The sequence below is a fragment of the Echinops telfairi genome, unplaced genomic scaffold (assembly GCF_000313985.2).
Source record: "Echinops telfairi isolate 266 unplaced genomic scaffold, ASM31398v2 ScPeMD7_53;HRSCAF=182, whole genome shotgun sequence".
Classification (NCBI taxonomy): domain Eukaryota; kingdom Metazoa; phylum Chordata; class Mammalia; order Afrosoricida; family Tenrecidae; genus Echinops; species Echinops telfairi.
Genome location: NW_022103951.1, coordinates 12,705,057 through 12,727,437, shown reverse-complemented (window position 1 = coordinate 12,727,437; position 22,381 = coordinate 12,705,057). Strand labels below are relative to the sequence as shown.

At 46.2% G+C, this 22,381-nt stretch overlaps 1 protein-coding gene and 1 pseudogene across 1 annotated transcript in view; one reads left to right on the top strand and one right to left on the bottom strand.

The window, feature by feature from the left end:
• The window catches only part of ZRSR2 (zinc finger CCCH-type, RNA binding motif and serine/arginine rich 2), a 34,919-nt gene extending 14,365 nt beyond the window's left edge, over positions 1 to 20,554 (top strand). The window contains exons 6-11 of the mRNA XM_013006492.2: positions 31 to 69; positions 517 to 635; positions 12,902 to 13,115; positions 15,921 to 15,976; positions 16,671 to 16,780; positions 19,661 to 20,554. Coding sequence (XP_012861946.2) covers positions 31 to 69; positions 517 to 635; positions 12,902 to 13,115; positions 15,921 to 15,976; positions 16,671 to 16,780; positions 19,661 to 20,124 — 1,002 coding nt within the window. The 3' untranslated portion in view covers positions 20,125 to 20,554. The remainder of the gene's footprint in view (positions 1 to 30; positions 70 to 516; positions 636 to 12,901; positions 13,116 to 15,920; positions 15,977 to 16,670; positions 16,781 to 19,660) is intronic.
• Positions 2,386 to 2,867, bottom strand: LOC101655779 (annotated as a pseudogene).
• Positions 20,555 to 22,381: the final 1,827 nt, after the last annotated feature.

The following is a 22,381-nucleotide window of genomic DNA, read 5'->3' as shown; positions in this document are numbered from 1 at the left end:
TGCTCCTGTGTTTGTTTGCCCCATTTCTAGGAAGCTGTGCAGAAGATGCTGGATCAGGCGGAAAATGAGGTATGCCCCATGCCTTTCAGTCAGACCCAGGACTGGTTCTTTACCAGCACTCGTTCATGTGGTGCTACTTTTATTGGCTAGGCGGTTTTGAGCCTTGATGGATAGCTGTAATCACTTGTGAGGCTCTGCTCTTTCTACCCTAAGGACCCCCGTTCGCTGGTGGACAGAAGCACCCCTGGGGCTGTGCTGGTCTGCATTCCAGACAGTGCTGTAAGCAGCACCACGTAGAGCTAGCCCCAGCAGGCGAACAGAGGGACAGAGGAGCACCTTGAGAAATGCATGTGTCCGGCCACTTGTTTGTTCAGGCTCGATTGCATGTTGCAACTTAAAAGTGTATCATCTGTTCTTAAATGAATCACTTGAATATGCTCTTAGACATTGACTTGTTTTTCTCCCTGCCGTGGATTTTTACACGTCTCATAAGTAAAGTCCTGGTTATTTTAACAGTTGGAAAATGGTGCCACATGGCAAAACCCAGAGCCACCCTTGGATGTAAGAATAATGGAGAAAGACCGGGCCTATTGTCCATTCTACAGTAAAACCGGAGCGTGCCGATTCGGAGACAGGTAACCAAGTTTGCTTTGTCCTGTCCAAATTCACAAGACCCCGGGGTTTCTGAGGGTGCCTGGTGTCCGCCAGACTCGTCCTGCTTGTGAGGAGTTCTGCAGGGGCCTTCAGCCATGTTGGAAACTCGAATGGGGAAAGCGTGTGTTTCTGCCCTTTCAACAAACCAGAGCAGCCTGGCTCTGTGTTTTGAATGGCAAACACTTTTTACAAAATAGCCTTTTAAAAATGGGCAGGCTTCTGTAGTTGTGTGTGTGTGTGTGTGTGTGTGTGTCCGTCCATCCTTTTATTGCGCTTTGCTTTATTGGACTTTGCAGACACTGTTTTTTACTAATTTAAGACATGTTGAGCAAGTCTGTTGGTCCGATGTAAACAAGCAGTTTTATGGACATCTAATTCACATATCATGTATTTCCATAATGCAATCATATAAAAAATAGTTGCATACTCATCACTACAATCCATCCTAGAATATTTTCTTCCTTCTTATATTCATTATTGGCTTTCTTTTTCCCTCCAGCTTCCCTTCCCATATCTTTAGTAAGTCATTAATCCAGCTATGTCTCTCGTCATACCTACCCTGGATTTCATACACTGAGGCTGTCGCTTTTAAACCCACTCAGCAGTGCAGCAGGAGCAAGGCCAGGAGATACGTTCCCGAACAAATGCCACCCAGGGGCCCCTCCCCCCTTCTGGGGCCATTCTGCTCTGACCCCCGTAGTCTTGGGGAGCCAGAAGTGGTTCAAATGCAGCTATTGAACCCTGGGCTCCCAGTCTGTCATCTGTGATTTTCTCTTTAGGCAAGTTCCTAAAGTCCTTGTGCCTCAGTTCTCTCCGCAGTGTTTTCTGAGCAACTCCAGGTGGGTGAGCATTCCTACTGGTAAACAAACCCACCTCAGTGAAGCAGAGCCCCGTCAGGCCTGTGCGTCCTCCGGACAGGAGGGAAGAGGTGCTCAGAAGCCCACTGGCCTGTTCTCCACAGAGGGTTGTGGGCACTTTCACATGGATTTCATGAGAAGCTCTGTGTTGGTTTTCTTCATAGAATCATGCAGGCCAGGGTTGTTTTGTTTTGTTTTGTTGCCTTCCTTTGAAAATATTGCGCCTGCTTTATCTTGTGTTTTTTTTGTTGTATGTTTGTTTGTTTGCATTTAAGCCCTCACACCTGATTACATTTCTAGAAAATAATGTCCCAACCTCACCTCACATTGAATAACTCAGAATTTCCTTATTTTCAGAATATCTCTAGGCAGTTTTCATGGATTGGGAGCCACGCACACAGACTTTGTAAACCCTGTTTATATTTTATAACCAGAATTGTACATAGCCAGTCCCTTTCTTTTTTCTTTTATTATTTTTTATTTTAAGCCATGCGTTTTATTTTGAAAGAGCACCTTAATTTTCTTTTGTAATAAATTTAGTAGATATTCAGTCCACTTAGATTTATTTACCCTTGAATAAATAACAGCTTATTTAACAGTTAAAGCATTGAACAATGACAATCTACTCTCAAGCCTAAATAATGTCATATTCATTATATACCCTCAAGCCTAAATACCATCATATTCATTATATTTCAAATTGTGTTGCTTTCTCATGTAGAAAAAAAGAGCCCAGGCATAACACTTTGATGCTTTCCGCATGCTAGTTCTACAACACAACTTGCGCATGAAAATGTTTCTGATATTTGGACAGTTTCTATGATGGGCAGAGAGATCTCAGTATGAGTGATGATCACGTGGCTAGTCTTAAAAATCAAGAGCTAGGATCTTTTATCCATGGTTCAATCCATTTTGGTATCTGATTTGTATTATTCTATAGGTCTTCTGGCTTCTTGCTAGATAGCTGATATACTATTTCTCCCTTATAGGATGCTGGCAAAATCTCACACGGAATATTGTCTTGTCATTTCTTCTCATAACGCTTGTTCCACGTCTTTTGTACAATACACTGTTATCTGTTCTCAGCCCCCAAATTATATGAAATCAGCATGCAGGGAAGAACTCACAATCATGGTCATCAATAATAACTCCACCTTCTTTCATTTGGTTTTCTAATTCGTCAACTACTCTATCTTCCTCTAAAATGGGACAACCACCCTCTTCATCACAGCCATCATACAACTGCCCTTCTTTAGCTAACTCACCCACATGAGTGTATTTCAGTCCTGATCTTGATGCCCAGTGTGGTTTTTCCAGCCCTTGGATACCAGTGAGCAAGATGTTCGGCTGCAACATGGTCCGCACCAGGCTTGCCCTGTGGATCCTGACTCCCGTTCCCCGCCAGACTCTTTTTTAGCGAATCCACAGGACTCTGCCTAAGGGTGACAGCTTCCCTTCGAGGGACTGAGAACTAAGGAGAGACTTGAGTCCCTTTTGTACCTTTTGAATGACTTTCCCATAGGTGTGTTTAAGCTCATGGAAAAAATAGTAAAAATGGATACCCTCCACCAAAGAACAACTGCCCAGGGAATCGCCTTAGAAAGACACAGCTGAGACTCCTTAGGCATCCAGTGTGCACAGGGAGCGGAGCCAAACTGCACCAAAGTTTTTTGAGCTGCATGATTCCTCAGTTATGATGTTCCCCTCACATTCCTTTGAGTTCCAAGGCTGTGGATTCTCCTTCCCTTGGTTATAAGTAAGAGAAGGATAGGTGTCCTTAAATCATTTCAGAAAAAAAGTCGACAGGTGAGATGCGTGAAAAGTCGTGAACTGCCAGGCATGCAAAGCCTCTCTCTCAGAGTCACCCCAAGTAAATATTTGACAGTGGGCAAGTGGGTGACTGTTTCTTACTATTACCACAGGCTTATGTAATTTCAGTTTTCAGCTCTAAAAACGGTGTGAGAGTGACCTAGGTATTTTTATCATTCCAATGACTGAGGAAATTCACTGTGGTGAGCAGTTGGAGCACACTGCACCATCCCAGGTCACAACATTAGAGGAACTTCTATTTTCTAAGCATTTCTTTGATCATTTGCTTTTGTGCTTAGGACAGGGTTTAATTCTCGATTATTTCTGGAATTGGCATCTCTTTTTGGAGTCAGTTCTAAAGGGAGCTCGGTTTGTTGCTTTTTTGGTACCTTAAACAAACAATCCTGGATGAAAGGCAAACCCTATTTGTGTTTTGTATTTATGCCTCACAGCTTCCAGAAGGGATTGAAAGAAGGCTCATAATCTCCAGCACTGAGTTAAATTCAATGGAGAAAATCAAATGCAAGACTGGAAAGTGGGTTCTTGTGGATGCATGTGACAGTGGTGTTTGACCGCATTGTAGGCAGATTATATGGTGTTTGACCATAAATGAAGAATGCGTGGTGTCTATGGCAAGTTTACCTAGCACCAGATCATAAATATTTCTCCCTTGAAATAGTGATATTGAGTAGGAATGTGGCCAACCATCCCTAATCTTGAGACTGTTTCCTAGAGTCCTTCAGTAAATGATTGGTGTCTAACGTTAGCATGGAGTTTGATGATTCTATGAGGGACCAAACTGGGACCAACAGTATTCCCTCCTGTCAGTAGGTCATCTGGAGTTCTTCTTTGAAAATAAATAAAAGAGCATTTGAATCCTCACATTGACTGTCCTTTCACTAAGATTCATGTCCAGCTTCTCTTCTGGTAGCCTGACCTAATTCAGGTATCCGAATAAATGGTCTGTAGCATGTCCAGAGGGGAGTTACTTTGAAAGGAAGGGTCTTTAGGTCTAGGCCAAGACCTGAGCAATGTCACTTCATCCCAGGTCATTCTGACAACCACACAGGTTTTGGTACCACTGTTTTAAATTGCCTCCACAAATACAGCAGCTTAGCTGACATTTCACTAGGGACTGTAGGCCTAGCCTTTTGAATACACTTAAATCATATAGAATATCTCTGAGCCAAGTGGGACTTCTCCCTAGACAGGGACTTTGACTGAATTCCAGGATTGCTTGCTAAGTGCCCATTTGACATCCTGGGAACTAGGGCCAAGGTCATTCAGATAGCATCCATCCCGGTTCTTAGCTGAATTCTGTCTAGACATCATACAAAATAATGAAATGATGTGCTGCTACCCTGCGGGTTGGGGACTCCTGGATCTTCTGTGGGTAGCTACATGTGGACAGAGAGGCCCTTGTAACAAGGTGTCTTAATGGACTAAGCTAGGAAGTCACTGGGAAAAGAAGATCATTTCCTATAACTAAATATTGACTGAAGGTGTTTTCCAGATGCAGGCTCTTAGACGTGGCGTGTGCATACCAGCTCAGCATTTTGCCTAGCATGTGCCTTGTTTGTTGTTCCTTTTTTCTTCTTCTTCTTCCAAAGTTTGGTGGAGTTTTTTGCCTTAAGAATTTTTTCTTAACCATTTTTTTTAGGCATACAGAAAACATGACTTTTATTTGCTTAATTTTGAAATTTCCAGTTTACTTGCCCATTACTTTAGGACAGGGTGAATGTGTGATGGAAGGCTCAGGGCAAACAAATGCCTCTTATGTTTACAAACGTATAACCTAGATGGTGAAACAGAAAAACTAACAATATTATTAAGGAGGTGCAGTTTTTTAAAAATCATTTTTTGGGGGCTCATACACTTACCACAGTCCATACATAATATGTCAAGCACATTTGCATATTTGTTGCCATCATCATTCTCATCATTCCTAAGCTAATGGTCCTGATGGTTTGGGGTTATACTTTTAGGTCGGTGATCCACCTTGAGTTTGTTCTTGTGCATGGGGTGAGGTAGACATCCTGTTTCATTTTTCTACATATGGATTTCCATTATTTCCAGCACCACTTGTTAAATAGGGCGTCGCCCTCCCACTTGATGCTTTTGGGACCCTTGTCAAAGATCAGTTGTCTGTATGCTGATGGTTTTATTTCTGGGTTTTCTATTGTTTTCCATTGGTCTGTGTCTCTGTCATTTTGCCAGTACCTCACTGTTTTGACCATTGTGACTTTGTAGTAGGTGTGAATGTCAGGTAAAGCGAGTCCTCCGACTATGCTCTTCTTCTTGAGGAGATCTCTGCTAATTCTGGGCGTCTTCCCTCTCCATATGAAATTGGTGGTCAGATTTTCCAATTCTCTCAAGAAGATTGTTGGTATGTGAATCGGGATAGCATTAAATTTATAAAGTTCCCTGGGTAGGATAGACATCTTTACTATATTGAGTCTTCCGATCCATGAGCATGGGCTATTTCTCCCATTTGTGGAGGTCACTTTTGGTTTCCTGTAGTAGGGTCTTGTAGTTTTCATTGTATAGGTCTTTTGTTTTTTTGGTTAGATATATATCTAGATATTTCAGTTTGTTCTTGGCTATTGTAAATGGTACTGCCTTCCTGATCTCCTCTTCCATGGTCTTGTCCGATATATACAGCAAACCAATCAACTTCTGTTTGTTGATCTTGTATCCAGCCACTCTTCCATATTCCTCTGTCACTGTCAGTACTCCAGTTGTGGAGTTTTGGGGATTTTCAATGTACAGAATCATGTCATCTGCAAATAACGATAATTTCACCTCCTCCTCTCCCGGTTGGATACCTTTGATGTCCTTCCATTGTCTTATGTTATTAGCTAGGACCTCCAGTACGGTATTGAATAGAAGTGGGGACAAGGGACATCCTTGTCTACTCGCCTTTTTCAGTGAGATTAATTTAGTCTTTTCTCCATTGACTATGATGTTAATTGTTGGCTTTTTGTAGATAGCTTGTATTAACTTGAGGAACTGCCCTTCCATTCCTGTCCTCCTGAGCGTCTTTATTAGGAATGGGTGTTGGATGTTGTCAAATGCTTTTTCTGCATCTATAGATATTATCATGTGGTTCTTATACTTTTCCTTATCAATGTTGTATATAATATTGATGGATTTTCGGATGTTAAGCCATCCCAGCATCCCTGGGATGAATCCTACCTGATCCTACCTGATGGATGATGTGTTTTATATACTTTTGTATATTGGCCAATATCTTGTTGAAGATTTTTGCACCAGTCTATAGTTCTCTATTCCTGTGGGATCCTTGCCCTGTTTGGGTATCAAAGTTATACTGACTTCATAAAATGAGTTTGCTATCCTTTTCTACTCTGTGGAATACTTTATGGAGGATCGGTGTCAGCTCTTCCCTGAATGCTTTGTAGAATTCTCCAGTGAAGCCATCTGTTTTGGGGGCTTTTTTTGTTGGTAGCTTCTTGATAGCCATATCTATTTCTTCCTTTGCTATGGGTTTGTTTAGGTTCTTGGCCTCTATCTGGGATAGTCTAGGGAGGGATTGTTTTTCCAAGGACTTGTCTATGTCTTCCACATTGTTGAACTCATTCGAGCACAGACTGTCATAGTACCTTGTGATTATCCTTTTAATCTCATTAGAGTCTGTTGTGATTACCCCTGTTTCATTCCTCATCCTATCTATTGTTGTTAGTCTTTTCTTTCTTTGGTAAGGGGTGCGAGCAGTCTCTTGATTCTGTTGATCCTTTCAAAGAACCAGCTTTTTGTTGCATTGTTCTTTTATCTTCCCAGTGTTTCAATTCTGCCCTTATTTTTATTCTTTCTTTTGCTGCTGGAGGGATTGTTCTGCTGGCTTTGTTCTAATTGCTGGAGGTTTTATGAGAGCGTATTTGTCATAAGTCTCTCTGCCTTTTTCATATATGCTCCTATTGCAATCAAGCTACCTCTGATGACTGCTTTCGCTGTACCCCATAGGTTTTGATACGAAGTATTCTCATTCTCATTAGCTTCTAGAAACTTTTCATCTCCCCTCTACTCTGGGTCAGTACCCACTCATATCGCAGATCATTATTCATCCTCCAATTGTTGGCCCTTGTTTTTCTGGTCATCCTTTTATTGATCTCCAGCTTTATGGCATGGTGATCGAAGGACATCTGTATAATCTCTATGTGTTTGAATTTACTCAGCCTTGACTTGTGTCCCAGCATGTTGATAATTTTCAAAAATGTGGCATGCACACTTGAGAAGAATGTATTTTTTTTGCATTTGAATGGAAAGCTCTAAATATGTCTATCAGATCTAGTTGCCTAATTGTAGTGTCTAGCTCAATAGTCTCTTTGCTGAGCTTCCTTCCCAGTGACCTATCTTTCTCTGCACGCGGTGTATTAAAGTCCCTTACTATAATTGTTGTCTGTGATATTTTTACATTTTCTGAATAGTTTGACAAATTTCGCAGGTCTCTCATTTGGCGCATATATATTTATTATGCTCACAGGTTCCTGGTAAAGTGATCCTTTGAGCATTATAAAGTGCCCCTCCTTATCTCTTTTCATGGTTTGAACCTTGAGATCAGTTTTGTCTGAGATTAGGATTGCAACTCATGCTTTTTTTCTGAGTTGCTATTTGCCTGGTATGTCTTCCTCCAGCTTTTTATTCTTAGTTAATTCCTGTCTGCGAGTGTAAGATGTGTTTCCTGCAGGCAACAGATTGATGGGCTATGTTTTCCAAGCTAGTCTGCAAGCCTTTTTATTTTAATGTAGGAGTTAAGGCTGTTGATATTTAGTGTTACCCTGTTTCCCCGAAAATAAGACAGTGTCTTATATTAATTTTTGCTCCCAAAAGATGCACTAGGTCTTATTTTCAGGGGATGTCTTATTTTTCCATGAAGAAGAATATGGTACACTTCTTGTTTCTTGTTTTATTAAAAGAGACCTCACACTTCCTGTCTGCTCTGGCTGTGCTGCAGCCAACAGTGAGCTGTGCAGCTGTGCCCGCTGCTATGGTCCAGTGTCCAGAGTTACAGTAGCTTTGGGGGGCCCTTATTTTCAAGGGGATGCCTTATATTTCAGCGAGAGGCAAAACTAAATAGGTCTTATTTTCGGGGGATGTCTTACTTTCGGGGAAACGGTATTAACGCAATCTGTGGATTCATTGCTGACATCTTGTGCCTTTTGATTTGGGTCTTTTCCTATCACCCTTCTTATCACTGTGCGGTGTCTTTGTGGGGGACTTCTTTATTGCCATCTTTTCTCTCTGTGGCTATGCTATCTTGGCAGTTGGTATCAGCTCATTGGCTTCTGGTTGTGGTTGGGCTATATGGTGTTCTCCTGTTTGTGCTTGGTGGACGTTGGTCTTCTGGCCAGAGTGAGTCGGTAAGGATCTGCCTCAGGGGTGGGTGTCTTGCAGCGTATTCTACAAGTTTTCCCTTGGCCTGGCAAACCCTTATCTCTCCTTCTATCTTAATAGATAATTTGGCAGGGTAAAGAATACTAGGGGAAACGTTTTTGTTCAGCTTTTGGAAGGTATTAGTCCACTCTCTCCTCCTCTTCATGGTTTCTGTTGATAGTTCTGTGCATATTCTTACCTGAGAGCTCTTGTATGTGACTGTCTTCCTTTCTCTTAGAATTTTCTCTTTTTCCTCAAAGTTGGATAATTTAATTATTATATGCCTTGGTGAGCTCTTCCTGGGATTTAATATACTTCTTGTCCTCTCTGCTTCCTGTATGAGTGACTGATTCTCACTCATTAGGGTGGGGAAATTTTCTTCCAGTAATTCCCTTGTTAATTTAGCTGTTGACTTCTTCGCTGTGTCTTGTTCTTTTAGGCCAATAATTTGGATATTGTTCCTTTTCATAGTATCAGACACTCATCTCAGGGTTTCTTCCGCCTCTTTGATTATCTTGTTTGATTGTCTTTCTCATTTGCCGAGGTCTGCCTGATTGTCTTCAAGATCACTGATACGTTTCTCAGCCTCCTCTAGTCTGTTTGTGAGATCGGTAATCTTGTGTGCAGCTTCTGCTACTCCATCCGTTAGCTCCTATATTTCCCTTTGGTGAATAGACTTCATTCCCTCTGTTGTGGACTTCATTCCCTCTATTGTGGCCTTCATCCCCTCTGTCATTGTATCCTTAGTCTGTGTAGCTTCCTTCATCTCCTGTATTACTCCAAGCAGCCTTCTGAAAATTTCTTCTTGTGGCAGATCCACGTCAGATTCTTCTATGAGCGTTGTTAGCTCTGCTGATGTGGTTTGTCTTTCTTGTTTACTTGTTGGGAGTGATGTGGTATGCTGTTGTTTAAATGATGATTTCAAAGAGGTAGGTGCCATATTTCTGGGAGACCAAGCAGCCCTATGTACTTCCATTGTATGACTGGTGATTGTGTTTTCAAGGGCTGCTTGTGGCCTACTATAGAGGTTGGTCAGGCTGCTGTGAAGGTAGGTGCTGCAGTGACTCAGTTGACAACAGTGGTGAGAGGTGGCGAGCACCGTTGGGGACAGCTATGGGGAACGCAATTTGACTGGTGGATAGCTCTAGTACAGTGGTAGGGCTATAGGGGACCAATGGGCAGGTGGCGTTGCTGTTAGGGTCTAAGGTGGTGTGATCCACGTGGGCTGGGGTAGCTCCCACTGCTGGGTCACTGGTCCCTTGTTTTACGGATCTAGGCTATGTTTGAGGCAGGGATGCCCTCTGGGCCTGGTATGTACTCTCCACTGATCCACTCACTGCATGGGCTGGGAGCAGACGGGGCAGCAAAGATCCCTGAGCTGCAATAAACCCAGGTAGCGCCTATCTGAGGCCCCGGGGACCGGTTGCTTGCTGGGTGGGCCTGTGAGGACCTGGTCTGCGACTCTCCGTGGGTCCGGGCGAGGCAGTGTGCAGTGGGCCTGAAAACACCCAGGCCGAGACTCTGGGCAAGGCAACTCGAGGCAGGCCTGCTGTGACATGAATCAGACTCCTGCCGCTAAGGCAGAAGTGGTGCACAGGGTGCCTGCAAGGACCAGGCACAGAGGCTGCAGGCTTCGCGCTCTAAAAGCCATGGTCCCAGTCTCCGCTTTTCCACAGCTCCAGTCGATTTTGTGCTGCAGGGCCTATAAGGCCCTAGTCTGCGACTCGGACTCCCACTGCTAAGGCAGAAGTGGCGCATGGTGTGCCTGCAAGGACTGGGCGCAGTGGCTGCAGGCTTGAATGGCCCTGGTCCCAGTCTCCACTTTCCTGCGCCTCCCGGGGCTAATTCGTTCCGCTGGATTTGTAAGGACTCGGTCCGTGACTCGGATCCCTCACACAGCGTGCCTGCAAGGACTGGGTGTGGAGGCTGCAGGAGGAAAGCTCTAAAAGCCATGGTCCCAGTCTCTGCTTTCCTGCCGCTGACCTGGCAGGCATGACCGTGGGGGTTGGAGGTGACTCTGGCACTGGTGCTGGGTGCACCTAGCCACAGGCACTCAAACCTGCTGTGGGTGCGGCCCTGGGGCCCTGGGCGGCTGCCAGGAGGGCGACTGTGGGATATGGGTGCAGCTCCCCCAGGTGGGATCCACGAGTGGACAGCTGCTATGTGGTGGTCAGGCCCGGCCTGGGGGAGCTGTACACGATAGCTGTCTTGTTCCTGGGGCAGTGACTAAGCCAGGGGGTGGATGGGGGGAGGCACTGGCTGGTGGTGAGGTGCACAAGGGTTGCACAGCCGGCGGGAAATCCCTGATATATGGAACCAGCTCTCCTGGGCTTGAAATAAAGCAGATGTGGGGCAGGGCCCCCTCCTGGACAAGGAGGATCCCTCATAGGGACCTTTGCACTCACCAGAACACTTCCACTTGACCTCCCGGACACCAGAGTCACCGGAGCTCCCCATATGGGCTGCTTACCTTGGTGCCATCTTGAACGGAACCTGACTTAACCATTTTTTAAATGAGAATACTCACCAGGAATTTTTTTCTATCTTTTTTTTTTTTTGCTTAATTGGAATTGTGGTCTAAAGTTTGGGGGGTTTTGTTCTCCCATTTTATTTAGTTATCTTTTAAAGCTTTATTGTACTTTTGAGAAAGTTTACACCACAAATTAGATTCCTATTTAACAGGTAAGTATTGGGCTGGTTAGTTCGAACCACCAGCTGCTCTGAAAGGAGAAAGAGAGGCTGTCTGCTCCTGTAAAGATTACAGCCTCAGACACTATATTGGGTCGCCATGAGTCCAAATTGGCTTAGTAGCAGTAGGTGTTTACATATGTGACATTAGTTATTTTTGCACAGTGTGTCCTCATTCTTATTCAAGGGATGTAGGACTCGGTGACATATATTAAGATCCAATCAAATTTTTAGCCCAACTAGTTAAGATGGGTTGACACAGTGGCTGTAACAATGAGCTCAAACAGCAAGGCTTGTGAGGGTGGTGCAGGACCAGGCAGCGTTTTGTTCAGTTGAGCATAGAATGAGTGAGAACTGGCACACAGCACTAACTGCCACACACACACACCTATGTGTACTTAACTAGGTAATATCAATACATGTCTTTTTTGGTGGTGTCTACTATCATTTTAAGACAAGGAGGTGTAAATGAGAATAAACGCTTATATGAAGGACTTTACTCAGCTTCCCCCTGGTCAGTGCAGCCTTGACGTTGCTTAAAATATGAAAAGGACGTTGTTCTTCATGCTGATTAGTAGCCCCGTTCATGAACTAAATGTGCAGTGATGTTGCTTATACTACCAAAGGAAGTGACACCAGCCAGCTGACTTCAGTCTCTCAGAGTCACTTGACCCTTAGTTACCAGCTCTATGGCTTCAAGCTATGGATCCCTGATGGTGTAATGGTTAAGCATTTGGTCTTTGGGCCGCTTGGTTGGCAGTTCAACGCCACCAGGAGCTCCTCAGGAGAAAGACTGGGCTTTGTACTCCCGTCAACAGTTACAGATTCAGAAACCCACAGGGTGTCGTAGTCATAGGAGTCAGCATGGACACGATGACCGTGAATTTAGTGCTTCTTGAGACCATAGCCACCTTATTTATAAAGTTGGGAAAATACTATTCTGACAGCCCTGATGGGTGATAAGCAAGGATCGGCGGAAAAACTGAAAAATCCATAGAAACTTTCAAATCGTATACATGCAAAATATCTGATTATCGAAACAACAACATCAATCAATTCAAAGGGAAAACATCTTTTAAAAATACTTCATTAACCAGAAATTCTTCAACTCCCTATTCACATTTAAGTTCACTGAATATGGTCTAGAACTTGATTGTATTACCCTCATCTTTCCCGTAAGACTCCCACATGGTATCTTTGTCTCTGCCAGGCCACCAAGCCTTTTTCCCCCCTGTGACTCAATTTGGCTAAGGCTTCCTGAACTCCCCTGAAAGGCCGCTGAATGGCACATGAGCTTGGAAATAATTTAATGAGAGCCAGTGTCTTGGCTGGTCTTAAAACCGTTTTCTTAAGTGTCGAAATGTGACATCGGAGTCTGGGTGTGTTTTGTCAGGATTGTGTCAAGGCATGTATATTGCTTGAGTCTCCATCTCAGAAGTTGTAGGTTGAATTGTTAGTAGTTTACTGAACGGTTGGGTTGGGTTTGATTCATTCGTATGCAGATGTTCACGGAAGCACACTTTCCCAGCATCGAGTCCCACCCTTCTTGTGAAAAGCATGTTCACGACGTTTGGAATGGAGCAGTGCCGAATGGATGACTATGACCCGGATGCCAGCCTGGAGTACAGCGAGGAGGAGACCTACCAGCAGTTCCTGGAGTTCTATGACGATGTGCTTCCCGAATTCAAGAACGTGGGGAAGGTGGTACAGTTCAAGGTGGGCAAACATGAGTGGTGGGCCTGGCTCACATCACACGCGGTGTCCTAGGCATTGGAGGGGGGCCTTGTGGGGGACAGGCTGGGGTCTAGGCCTGGCTCTGTCTTAGCTCACTGGAAAGGCTGCTTCCTTCTCTCCCTTTCTTTGTCCCCTGTGACTGCCTTAGGCTGTTCGTTACTCACCCCAAGTGAAAAGACTGTTAGGTTTAAGGGTTCAGCCATCCAATCCTCTGTCCTGTGTAGGCCTGACTCTCAGCTGGTCGTCACAAATGCGTCAGTCCCCCCACCTCCGAATTGTAAGCTCCAGAAGGTGCTGCTCCATGCTCACCCTTCCAGGCAGTGCAGGGGCCTCTTTCCAGCGTGACGGCACCAGCCGGCCCTCCCTGGGACACGTCTCTGGATTCTTGCCTTTTTCTTGACATTATTTTTATTTCCCGGCTGTCCCTGGAGGCCTGGGCTGTGATGCACACGTGAAGGGGAGGAGTTCATCATTATTTTAAATGGTTTGTCTGACCAGGGCAAGTCCACTCTAATGCCTACTGCTCCCAGGAGCCCCTAGTCGAGGCATCGCATGCCTGGTGGCGAGTTCAGACTCAACAGCTGCCCTGTAGGGCAGGGCAGAGTCCAGCTGTCTCCGCAGGGGTTCTGAGCCTGTCAGCCTGTGGAAGCAGATAGCTGCTCTGCCCCCCCCCACACACCACCCCCCAGCAATGGCTGGTAGGTTTGAATCCCCCAACCTTCCGGTTCACTGCTGAGCTCTTAACCAGTGCCATCAGGGGCGATAGCATAGCACAAGCCTTATTTGTTGCAGAATTTTGGGAAATTGAGGGAGAAAGCTGGGAAGGCTTTCCCGTGAATTAGAGACGTGACAGTGGCTAGCTGGAACAGCCACCAGACTCAGGAACATCGAACGGGCTGCTTTCATTACTTGTTTGCCACCCAAGTGGTGAAATTCCTTTTCGGTGTCTCCTTCCCGCTGTTTCTGCCGGGGGTGCCTTCTGGGCCTCGCGCCCCTGCTGCATCCCTCTGATACACTGCAGAGGTGCCGAAGGGCCTGCCCGAGCCCAGCGGCGCGCCTGCCTGCAGCCCTTACTTTGTTCCCGCCCAAGGAGGGAGAGGGTTAGGCCAGCCCCATTCTGCCCGGCAGGCCACCTGGGGTGTTGCACCTGTCCTTTCCCTCCTGGACTTGTCCGTGGTTGTCTTGGAGCTGCCTTCCAGACAACAGCCTGGCTGACAGCAGGCACACTACTGCCCCAGGCCGTCCCCAGGACCCATAGCAGGGTATGTCCGCTTGTTTAGAATGAGGTAGATTTTGTGTTGCTAATGGCCAAGCCCGTGCTAATTCTGCTCCCAGTTCAAAGTGGCAAGCTACTCAGTCCAAGTTGAGAACTACTCTCAGAGCCTAGAGCTTGGGGCTGGCAGTGAGGCTCCGGACTGGCCAGTTGTTCCCGGACTGGCCTGTTGTTCCCATTGGAGCTTTATTTTGAAGTGAGAAGCTTAACTCTAGCAGGAATATTTGCAGACCTTTTTTTATGCCATTATATAAAGCCGATCCACGGTGTCATTTTTGAAGGCCAGTTACCGAGAGCGCAGCCTCTGTGGTAAGAGGAGCAATGGGAAGGATCCGAGATGCTCTTTCACACCCATCAGACAACTCACGATCGGGTCTATTAATACCAGGAGTGGGTGAGCAGGTGTGGATTTGTGAAAGGCTCGCAGGGAGCGGTTTGTCAAGATCTAGTGAGGTGAGGGGGCCGGGACCCACACATCGGCCCTCTACTCTGACTGAGCACCCACGGGAAGGCCTCCACCCTCCAGAGGGAGGTCAAGGGTGCTTTCGTGAGCCCCTGGGTCTCCATCACCAGATAGGCTTTCATCATTTGATTTCTCCTGTGTGTGGCAGTTAAAATGAGTCAGTACATTTACATGCTTGCTTCTTGAAAAAAGAATATGGAATAGGATTTATCTAAGACTTGAAAGCATGGAGGTTGCTGTACACATCGTCAATACAGTGCACACATTTGTTTAAATGTCTGAGTGCTAGTATGCCCAGATAGACCTTAAGGAGCTCTGATGGCACAATGGCTGTGTGTTCGGCTGCTACCCAAAAGGTCGTCAGTTCAAATCCACCAGCCACTCCATGAGGGACCAATGTGGCAGTCGGCTCCAATAAAAATGACGGCCTTGCAAGCTGTGGGACAGAGCTGCTGTGTCCTCTAAGGTTGGTCTGAGTCCAAATGGACTCGGTAGGCCACCACAACATGCAGGTATGCGTTTATATGTATGGAGGTGTATAAGCATGTTTTTATGACACCTATTCATACATATGCCTGTATGTAAAGGAGCCCTGGTAGACTAGTGGTGAAGTGCTCAGCTGCGCACCAAAAGGTTGGCAGTTTGGCCTCACCAACTGTGAAGGTGACTGTAGGGGAGAGCCCATGGGGCAGTTCTCTGTCCAACAGAGTGGCTTTGAGTCGGAAAGGGCTTGACGGCAGGAAGTTGGGCAAGCGGCAGAAATGGAAGCATATCAGATAGCTCTTGGCCATTTCCTGCTCTGAAATAGAAAGCACTTGTGCTTAGTTGAGGGTGACTGGTGTGGGGCTAATGTACACTGTGTGTGTGTGTGTGTGTGTGTGTTAGATGCTTCACAGTTACAGGGGAAATGGAACTAGATCGATAGGGGCCAGCTCCCAGGGGTCTGCGAGGTCACCTTATGCCTTTAATAGACCGGACAGTGGTTTCATTAGATGACAGGGCTAATTTCTTGGCCTCCGGCTTCATGTCAGCTTATGTCCTTGCTCCTCAGGTCAGCTGCAACTTTGAACCTCATCTGAGGGGCAACGTGTACGTCCAGTATCAATCGTGAGTATTCCAAGCTGCAGCTCAATCATGTTTTCAAGGTCACCTTTTCTGTTCACTCTTTGGATGAGTCCACTGAATAGGTCGCTCCCAACCAATGACTTTTTTTCTCTCATGTCACTATCGAGACATAATAGAGGCGCAGGGAGGGGCTTTGAGAAGAACACACATGTATGCATACATAAGTGGTTTTGAATCTTTTACCCGAAAGTTACATCAGAATGGGAAGCAAATTAGTAGAGCCGTTGAGAAAAGGATAGGAAGCAGAGAGGAGCTGCTGGCATAAGTGGACAGAGCTACGTTTTGAAGCCCCAAATCCTCTTGGTAGGCATTTGGCCAGCTGGCTGTGCGATAGCCACTGGGTTGAATTCTCCATTGCCAAGAGCTCAGCCGTCCTGGCCAGGGAAGCCCCGTGGAGTAACCCTCCCGCATTTGGAATGTTCTAGTCGGTGTAGGATGCAGAAGCTAGTGCCCATGCCTTGGAACCTCAGAGAGCCAGGAAAAGGGGTTCTGGGATCCTTTGGGAACCTCCTGGAGCGTGACTATATGCTTGAGGATTCTGTGGAGACTTGAGAAACCTCTAGAATGGGCCACCCTGCTGGTCTTCGGTGCAGGCGCGAGAGGTTGGTTTGGGGTGGAACTCACCCGCATCTTAGCGCCGGCCTGTGACAGTGCATCCTTCGTTTTGGGTTTCAAGGGAAGAAGACTGCCAAGCAGCCCTTTCTCTGTTTAACGGACGGTGGTACGCGGGACGACAGCTGCAGTGCGAGTTCTGCCCGGTGACTCGGTGGCAAATGGCGATTTGTGGTAAAAGACACCATCATGCTGCTTTTATTCCCCATAAAACCCCCATCTCTAGAAGGGTCTTGTTAAAATAACCACTAGCCAGAGCTTTGGCTTCAGGCCAGAGAGGAGGAGAGTATATGGTGTGTAGCTCTGTGAGGGACCTGCCGGTCACTTTCTCAGTGCCAGGGGTGGGGCTAGAAGTCTGCTCTTCTGAGTCCTGGCCTTTGTGGACCTCATTGTGGACGACTGGAGCCCCTTAGCTGCAGGTGGCCAGGCCTGCCTTCAGTTTCAGCTAGCTGGAGGGAGGGATGGCCCTTTTGAGGACCTGGCATCGTTTGGGTTTCTATCGTGAGGGCTCAGCCTAGGCACTTAGGAGATGAAGCCTTAAACACCCAAGGGGAATGTTTCTTGGCCAAGCATTGCCTTATCTCTTTGCCTCCTCATCTTCTCTTCTGCTTTGTAGCACACTTGGTTGCTTGTTAAAAATGTAGAATTTGTAAAGTCTGAATCACAGGAAGGATTTGGCAGCCTTGCTGCCGACTACCAGCCACTCCATGGGTGAAAGACAAGCCTTTCTACTTCCATTAACGTATATACTCGAGTATAAGCTGACCCGAATACCAGCCGAGGCACCTAATTTTACCGCAAAAACTCCATTAACAATGTGTCGAAAAACTCGGCTTATACATGAGCATATATGGTAATTAAGCAGTATAGTCTCGGGAACCCACGGCAGTTCTACTCGACAGTGAGTTTGGGTTTGGGGGTCTGTTTGTTTGCTTAGGGACCTGTTGTTTTTTGGGATGTAGCATTCCCATAAACTTGTTGCAAAGCTCCAGTGGTTTAGGAAGATAGCCACTTGAGCTATGTTAAAAATGTGCTTTATCCCTGACCTGAAAACCATCCCCCCCCCCCATGGCATAGAACATGTTCTGGGTTTTTTTATTTTTTTGTCTGAGGGCACCCTAACAAGACTAAGACAAGTGTATTGATGAGAGAACTTGCCCGCAGACGTGTTGTGACACACGTTTGGAGTAAGCCTGTGTGTAGATGAAGTGGGAACCCTGGCAGCAGTACTTCTGGCCTTACCTTGTATATCCAGGGGGTTCACTAGTGCTTGGCCTGGTGGAATGAGGTGGAAACTGTAGGCGGTCAGAATATATACCCACAGGTCACGAGGGGGTTGAATTATACCAATGGGGTGGTTTTCAGAGTTGCTCAGCCAGCACTCTTGCCTAATGTTCGAACGTTTCCATGTCCCCAGTCCCTGCGAACCCCCACTCACCTTTCTGGCTCTATTGATTGATGTGCCTGTGCTGGGTGTCTCGTGCACAGGTGTGCATGACACTGTGGGCTCTCACTCAGCATGATCTCAGAGTCCCTCCCCTTCGTGGCATGTATCCGTACTGCCATTCCTTCTTTGGGCAAAGCTCTCTTTCAGTGGACGATAGTCAAAAACGCCAAACCAGTGTCTATCCTGACAGTTCCAACTCGTGACAGCTTCATGTGTCTCACAGTTGACTTCTCCAGAGAGTTGTCTTGGCTGGCATCTGTACGGAGGCAGATTGCCAGGCCTTTCTTCTGTGGCACCACTGGGTGGGCTCCGACGGTAAGCTTTAGATTTAGAGTTAAACACAAACTGCATCACCCAGGGACCCATCTATACCATGTTTTTGTGTCTCTCTCAAGTTAATAGGCTTGAGCTGTTTTCTCTGTTTGGCCATTTTGAATAAGCTTTGTCCAGTTTCTAAACGGACCCAGTTTTCTGCCATCTTGGGTATGTATCCAGGGGGAGAAGTGCTTGATCTTATGCTAACTCTGTTTTAACTTTCTGGAAAACAAAATGCCAAATGTCTTTCGAAAGCAGCGGAGCCAGCCCAGCATTCCACCCACAGTGTATTAAGGTACCAGTTTCTCCACCGCTATCTCAGGGTGGATTTGATTCCAAACTTCCTAACGTCCGGTGACGTTAAGTATCCTTTCATGTGTTTTTTGGCATTCACAATCTTTAGACAGACATCTCTTCCAATTCTTTGTCGAGTTTTTGAATTGGGGTCTGTCTTGCTATTGAGTTGGGAGAGCGCTTTATGTATTCCAGCTCCACATCTCTTAGCACCGATGGCGGAGTTGCCAGTGTCTTCTCTCTTCGGTGGGTTGCGTCATTTGTTGCAGCAGTGTCCTGCCACATCTGGTTGCTAGAATTAACTTGATGGCGGCGAGTTTGGTTTGGGCTGGTGGGTCCTTTGAAGCATGTGTGTTTAGTTGTGACGTCACAGCTAAGAAAGCCTTGCTGTGTAACCTATCTGGGGAATTTACCTTCTTAAAAAAGAAAAATGAAAACCCCACAGAGACCTCGAAACAAGGTGTTCCAATGGATTTCCCCAGTGACCAGAATCTTTCATAATAAAAACACTTGACAAATTATCATCTCTTCTTTTTCAAGTGTCAGAAATAGGCAGCATCCTTCTCCGGGGTGGCGGGGTGGGGATGGGGGGGTCTGCTGTGCCCCAACCCTGCTGTGTCTGGAGAAGGGGCTCCTGCAGGGATTTGGCGGACTGCTTTTCCCATGGGATCCTAGGGTCCCTGCTGTAGATTGGTTAGGGGAGACCCCCGAGGAAGGCTAATGGGGCCGCCCGTTGAGCGCTGGTACTCTGAACCACAACGCACTCAGGGAAAGGGACCTTTGGGGACAGTGAAATGTCGTTTGGAGTGCCATCTCATCTCGTAGAGCATTTGAACGTTTTTAGTTCAGAGAAAACGATAGCATTCGATTTATTTAAGCCCCATGACAATAAAATCATGCAGAGTAGGAAATACCAGATGTGAACTTTCACACCTGAATGATGTACCACCTTCCAAGCCCAGAGCAGTGACTGCCCTTTCCCGACTGTTCCCTTGCAGGTTTATTCGAGACCCAGCAGTGCCCGCGCGGCAAGCACTGCAACTTTCTCCACGTGTTCCGAAACCCTAACAATGAGTTTTGGGAAGCTGACAGAGACATGTACCTGTCCCCAGATGGGACTAGCTCATCCTTTGGGAAGAACTCAGATCGGAGAGAGAGGCTGGGCCACCGTAACAGCTACTACAACAGGTCAAGGGGAAGATGGAGTCCTAGTTCCGACTATTCCTACCACAGAAACGGGGAGTTGGAGAGAAGAAGTCGACACAGGGGGAAGAAGTCTCATAAGCATGTGTCCAAAAGCCGGGACAGGCACAGCTCCCGAAGTAGAGGCAGGAAAAGAGGCCGTAGCCACAGCCACAGCCGAAGCTGTAGCCGTAGCCGCAGCCGCCGGAGGCCCCGCAGCCGTGGGAGGAGGCAGGCAGGTAGCAAAGATAGAAACACCCAGAGCCCCAAAGCCAGGTAAATTGCTTTTGGTCCTAAATGGATTTCTAGTTATTCTGGCTGCTGAGCACGCTGGCCAGAAGGGGATGTGTGCCGAGCCCTGGACTCAAAATTAAAGGGGTGAGTCAGTATGGGAAATGGAGAAAGAATGTACATGGATGTCATGTTAACCTGCGGAGCTAGTTCATTTAACCTGGGAAGACCCAGCACGGATTTTTCTAGTTACTGTGTGGCTGCAGGTGAATGTTTTCACCCTGAAACATGGTTCCATTTCCAAAAGCCCCTATTGGGACAGGATTTTACTTGCTGCCTAGCTGAATCTACCAGTGTATTTTACCCTCTTCCAAGGGTCGGATTTTTATTTAAAATTTTGTACTTGTCAAAGAAGCCTTTGCTGAAAACAAATAGAAACACCACCCCCAAATAAAAATAAACCCTGTGTATTTCTTGAATACTTGTGCATCTTTCTGATTATTCCCTTGGGCTAAGTCACCTCAAGCAATGTGAATACATATTATCAGTCACCTTCCAGAAAGGACACAACACTGCTGCTCCCCGAACATCAGGGATTGTGAGGCTTTCGCTGTACGTGTTCATCCGTTTATTGACTAGGTTGGAAAATTTCAGGAATAAGAACGGCCATTGGTTCTTCTAAGAATCTTTGCCTGGTTAAAAATCTTACTGGCTTCTTCTCGTGCCACAGCTGTGAAGTTTTGAATTCATGTTCTCAGTCCTTATGTCCAAAGGGCATGTAACTGTTTCCTTCCTCCTCCCCCCAAGATCCTTAGTTCCCCTTCAGCTTGGGGGTTTCAATCAGGGGTGTCCCAGCTTCCTCTTGTAAGTCGTCCTTTGCAGGAGCCATGGTGGTATGGTGGTTCTAGTGCCCATCTGTAACCAAAAGGCCAGTGTTTTGAACTGACCAGCTGCTATGGGTGCAACAAACAAGTTGGCTACCTTAACGAGTCGGCTTCCTTAATTAGTACCGCCTCAGAAGCCAAGTGAGACAGTTCTGCTTTCTCCTACAGGGGACACTGTGATAGCAATGGCTACTCTTCATATAAAGCTTGTGTCACAAGAAATTAGGGTCAGTGCTCCTGAATATGTCGTGTTAAAAGCCTGGGGCAAAATAATTTCTAACATCAATTTATGATTCTTACAGACTAGGCTACCAACCTTCCAACTGCCTGCAGAGACTAGCAATTTCTTTTGCGTTGTTGAATGAAATACCTACCCCTTTTAGTGTGTCATGTTTCCTTATGTGTGACAGTTCTCTTTTCTGTCAGGACAACCTAAGTTGTGACTTTGGGGCTGCAGGTTGGGCAGCAGTCTCTGCAAGGAGTGATCCCTTGGGGGAGTGGGGTGGGGGGGCTGAACAAGTTCCCTGTCTGCCAGCTTGCTATGAACTGCGTAGGTTAAAAAACAAAACTGCATCGAGGTTTTAAAAGCGGCATTTATTGATTGAAAATAAATATGCTGATAAGCTCTTGGTAGCATGGAATCCACATCATTTTTTAATGACCTTGAAGTACATGAAGACTCCTTAATGCTTCTGCCATTTATTTTGTATGTGCTTTTAACAACCACCACATTCATATGGGGATGAATTTTAAACATTTTACTGGGGGAACTGGGGTTGGGGGGAATTCTTCCTTCAGCAGCTCTCCAGAAGTTGATAGGCTTCTGGAAAGAGACGGAGAAAACAGGATCGTGGTGTACGTGGAACACTTAGTACGTCTAACTGGTGATGGGACATGGCTGTGCATGTGGCTGGTCACAATAACAAGCTTAATCCAGCCCAGCGGTGTACAGGTGAAAATGGTGAAGACACCTTTGAATACATGTGCGTATGTGTAAAAGTTGACACGGAAACAATGGCAGCTTTAAAAACTGTAGGGCCCACTAATGCCATTTGCCCTCATTCAACACTTTTGGAGGAAAGGTGTATATATTTGTAGCTAGCTGGCTTCTGAGAACTAGGCAGTGCCAGGAGGGAAAACATTTTGCAGCACTTCTAAGTGGAGGGTAGCAAAGGGAGCAAAAGGAACGTGGCTTAAACCACTGGTCTAAAAATCAATGGCTTCTGCGGGACTTGGTGAAGGGAGCAAAGCCCACTCTGGTGATCCTGTTATGAAGAATGCCTGACTAATGAACACTTCCATGTTATTGTGGGGAGCTCAAAACCATCTTAAGTGACTACATGATTATGATCCCCAAAGAATTCGCACCTCAGCAGTCAAATGCACCTGGGCTTTTTTCTTTAAAGTGTGTGTGTGTGTGTG